Raw genomic sequence first — 4,742 nt, forward strand, 5'->3', positions numbered from 1 at the left:
TACAGACTAACCTAATGACATATAACAGTGTTGGTGTTAGTACCATCAATAAGTTTGTTATACTTACAGACTAACCTAATGACATATAACAGTGTTGGTGTTAGTACCATCAATAAGTTTGTTATACTTACAGACTAAACTGATGACATATAAGAGTGCTGGTGTTAGTATCAGCATTTTGTTTGTTCAGTGCTTTTAGGTTACCAGTATGTTATAATGGACATGAACGTTGCTTTCAGAGAACAAGACTTTCTTCAACGAGAGGAATATTACATTCAGCAACATGAAGAGAAGGACCAGGAATATAATGCCCTGTTGAAAATACTAAAAGATAGGGTAATTACACCTGTAAAAGTTTGTAGTATAGTTAAGATAAGTAAATGACTTTTTGAAACAGTTACACTATGAATGATGAAAAAAAACACACAATATTAGGTGCAGAAGTTAGTGGCAAACCACAGTAAATGGAACATGCTGTCAGAAGAATTGAAATTGGAGAAACTAGTTTCGAACAATCGTGCATCCTCTTCAGTCTCACAACAATAACTGAAGGGGTGCATTGATGTGTTAAAACTGGATGGCTTAGTTTCTGAATCATCTAAATTTTAGGTGTGCATACAGCAAACTTGTATGTTTAAGATTAAAGTAGCTAGTGAATGTTAGTTGTTGTTCTTAGGCTGCCATTGAGAACATTCTTTCAAATAAATATTTGGATTTTTTTTGTTGTATCAGTTTATGATTAGAATAAAAACAAACTGTTAGTTAAGAGACAATTCTGCTCAGTCATAAGACAAAAGTAAATTTGCAAAGATGAAATTGTGGTCTTGAAGACTTTATTTATGTAGAACTCTACTTTTAGAATAAAGTTATTTACATCACTGTCTTTGTTCAAAATTACATTTATACTTTCATGGTGAAAATAGTGAGTGTTAAAATGGGTTTTCATTATTTGTCTAATCAAACTTATAATTTTTCTTTTATTATTTTATATTTAACAGTTCTATTAAAGCATGAATATCACATATTTTGTTAGTTTTTTGATTACAGACAGTTAATTGCATTTTATAAAAACAATGTTTTAGGTTTATGCTGTTCTTGAAACTATTTCAGTCAGGCTTAGTCTAATGGGTGTGATTATGCACTATTGCCCAACACCAAATTTTTGTTGTTATAAGCTCTGCTTGTGAAGAAAGGATGGGTCAATCTTTTATCACACATTTTGACAGATCTTGTACATATCTACTTACGTGAACATCAGCTTTTAAAACAATGTTTAATTAGATAAAAAAGACAAAACTTATTGTAGCTGCATCAGAGAATTTAAAATTATCTTGTGGAATGAAAATGCTGAGTCTCTGGTTTTTTCTTTATTTTTTAATTATTTTTTTTATGACGATAGCCATTGGATTCAAGAAATCACTGGAAAACTGTGAACTTTTGATTATAAGCCTTTACAATTTCAAATACTCATTTATTACAAACAAAAGTACCCATTCCCAGTGAAGGGAAAAGTTTAAGTTAATCTATTAATTTATTTCATGGACTTTAAAAAGGTTACTTGTGTTGCACTCTTGGTTTCACTCAGAGCTACTTATACTGTCCACTGCAAAAGCCCCCAGTAGCACAGCGGTATGTCTGTGGGCTTACAACGCTAGAAACCGGGTTTTGATACCCATGGTGGGCAGAGCACAGATAGCCCATTGTGTAGCTTTGTGCTTAACTTCAAACAACAACAACCACTGCGAAAAGTAATTGTTGAGCATTTCAGTCATGCCAAGAGCTGCTCAACAATAACATACGGTAAATCTACATTTTCATTCTTTAACTTACATAACATTTTGAAATGTGAATGATAGTGTGATTAATTCCTGACAATTTAATTTAGAATATCCTGCTTCCGAAATAAAAATTGACATCAACCTTATTCATGTCTGTTCTCCAGTCATTTCAGAAGTGAATGTTGAGCTTTGCCTGCATGTGCAGCTTTTCAAATGGAAGACAGACACCACAGTTCACAATATATATATAAGATTTTCTTAATGCTAACACTAGATATACCCAGCTTCATTTTTGAAGATAGGTTCCTGATTGCTTGCTGAAACTAACCAACTCTCAGTGTGTCACTCGTTTAACGTAGATAATTTTACAGTGTAACAGATGATTTCTAATCTTTTTTATTAAACCAACATTTTAAAGGTGATCCTCCTTGAACAAAATCTGATGGAGACACAGCATGTTGCAGGCCTTCCTGTTAGTCTGCCATATGATGATACTATCAGGGTGTCCACACCACAGATCAACAAGAAGTATCAATTATCAGCAGACAACAGAAAAGGTATTTCTTGTTTATCAGAGTAGTGTGATGAATCTGATATCAAAAATTGTTTCAGAGAATGTTAATTAAGCCTTTTATTTTGAGTAGATGACTCACTAAATTCAAGATGTATCTCATAAGCTCTGAAGTTGTTTTATAGCTGCTATTTTGTTTATAGATTACAAATATGGCTTTGAATGCCATTCAGTGAATGATAATGTCTAATGAACAAGTTTATTGTATTTTCTTTTTGAGAGGTATATGTATAAAGTTGGTTCAAACAGCTTTCCATATGAATACTGCATTTGTTTTTTGATCAATACATTTTATCTCCTAAAGTGAGATGCGTCTGCTTGCAGTATTTGAAGTACAAATACATTCAAATTATGTATTTGGTTGAAATTATATTTAATTTAAACATATTTGTACTTTGAATCGAATATTGTCTTGTCTCATATTTAGAGATAAAACATTGTATTCAAGAAATATGTGTAGTATTCCCAACAAAAGCTGTTTCAAGAGCTTTATACAAGTCTGTTGTAAAGGTTTGACTTGGGAAAAAGTATAGTCCGTGAACATATCATTATGTAAGAGAAACAAAACTATGAAACCTCGTATGATTGAAACTACAATTGACAGCTAATGGTACTGTGAACACTGTTGTTTGCTAGTAAAATAAATAGCTATTAGTAATTATTCTAACTTAAATATCTTGGTTAAAGTTCTAAGAAATAAAAGCGTTATTTTTGTTGCTCAATATGTGTAACTCAAACACCATTGTTGCTAAATCATAAGATTATTCAACTAAAGAAGGGGTCATGGTAGTCCACGTCCTACTTAAATTACTATATACTTTTTTCAACTTAGAAATGTAAACATTTCTGTACATCTTACTGTTGCTCTGTTCTGTTTAATAAATTTTTCGAATGCTGAAAGAAATACCTATTAGAAAATAACTAATAGCAGGTGAATGATAGAACTGAATTGCTATTTCTTTACACATCTGTTTTTATAATGTATTTTACAATGAAAGAAAATGGTATATAATATATAGAATGAAATGAGATGTTTTACCACCTGCAGTTTTTTTGTTTCTTATCAGTTTTTGTAAGTAATTTCTCTTATAAATGATTTAGAACACATGGTAAGACTAAAATTTTATTCTTTGACTTGATAATAGTTTCGTGGTTTTTGGAACTTAACAGTGTTACTGTAGTATAAAACATAATTGTACTTTTGCAGTAAGGAAGCTGGAGGTGGATGTGTCAGATTGTGAATCATCTGATTCAGACCTCAATAAGTATGAAATCAGCCCAAGTGAGGAAGACTCAAACAGTACAAAGATGGCCACAATGGAAAGACGGCTGTGTCCAGAAGAGGCTTTCAAAGCCATGCCTCAAACAGAACTCTTAGACAGCAGTCTAGCCAAAGCTAAAGCTGAATTAGCGAGTAAAGGTAGCCTTGCTAATAGACAGCCTCCATCTCTGAAAAAACAATCCAGCATTAGTAGCACAGAAGGAGGGGTTTGTATCTGGATTTTTCTGTTTTTCTTTTGTTTATTTGTGTTTGTAAGCTAGTTTGTAACCAGTAGAAAATGGATTTAGTCTCCAGGCTTCTCATGAACTTATAAAACCTATATTTTTTGAGAAAATGAGCTATAAAACTTCTAAATTTTTTTTTTTTATTCAACTATTCTGAACCAAATATCCAGGTGAATTGGTGTTCTGGTGAGTTATTGATTGGCTAGCAATATTTACTGCTCTTCTGGACGGAAATTAGATATATATATATATATATATATATTAACATTTCACTAATTTTCAGTTTAATTTTTTTTTTTCTAGTACAGTACAATCGTCAATAACCTTTGGACCAGTTCACAGGCTTTTTTTTCCCCACCTAGTCAGTGACATAACCTAGAATATATTTTAAAGTTTGATTCAGTAAATGAATATTAGGTGTGTACTGTTTATTAAAACATTTTTATTTTTACAGCCAACTTATCCAGCTGAGCTTGAGAGTTCTGGTAGTGAAGAAGACATTTTAAGGTAAGACTCTCATACATATGTAGGTTTCATTTTGTTTTAAAATTTAAAAACTGTTTATTGAAAATGTAGACACTAGGATGGGATATGAATGGTATTGTATCTCAACTCCTGTATCTCTTGGAAGATGAATAACCACCACTGTTACATACAGTACTATAATTTAACCCCCTTCCTGTTGCTAAATGGGTACCTTTTTTTAAACGCCCAAACTACTTGGTCACTGTGCTCTTTAAACAAGCTTGGGGCATGATGGTGTGTAAAACAAAATATGTGGCTTAACTAACTAATGAATGAATATTTGCTGTCAAATTCTTATCAAAGCTATAAGTGTAACTACCAGTTTGGCCACTAATTTTGATTTCATTCCTTTAAGTTGCACG

The 4,742-nt window shown here is 31.9% G+C and overlaps 1 protein-coding gene across 1 annotated transcript in view; it reads left to right on the top strand.

The window, feature by feature from the left end:
- Positions 1–190: 190 nt before the first annotated feature.
- The window catches only part of LOC106468949 (sterile alpha motif domain-containing protein 14-like), a gene marked incomplete at its 5' end in the record, with an annotated part of 17,048 nt that continues 12,496 nt past the window's right edge, over positions 191–4,742 (top strand). Inside the window, 4 exons of the mRNA XM_013929402.2 lie at positions 191–336; positions 2,197–2,335; positions 3,557–3,837; positions 4,310–4,362. Of these exons, the coding sequence (XP_013784856.2) occupies positions 191–336; positions 2,197–2,335; positions 3,557–3,837; positions 4,310–4,362 (619 nt within the window). The remainder of the gene's footprint in view (positions 337–2,196; positions 2,336–3,556; positions 3,838–4,309; positions 4,363–4,742) is intronic.

Source organism: Limulus polyphemus, unplaced genomic scaffold (genome assembly GCF_000517525.1).
Source record: "Limulus polyphemus unplaced genomic scaffold, Limulus_polyphemus-2.1.2 Scaffold3232, whole genome shotgun sequence".
Lineage (NCBI taxonomy): Eukaryota > Metazoa > Arthropoda > Merostomata > Xiphosura > Limulidae > Limulus > Limulus polyphemus.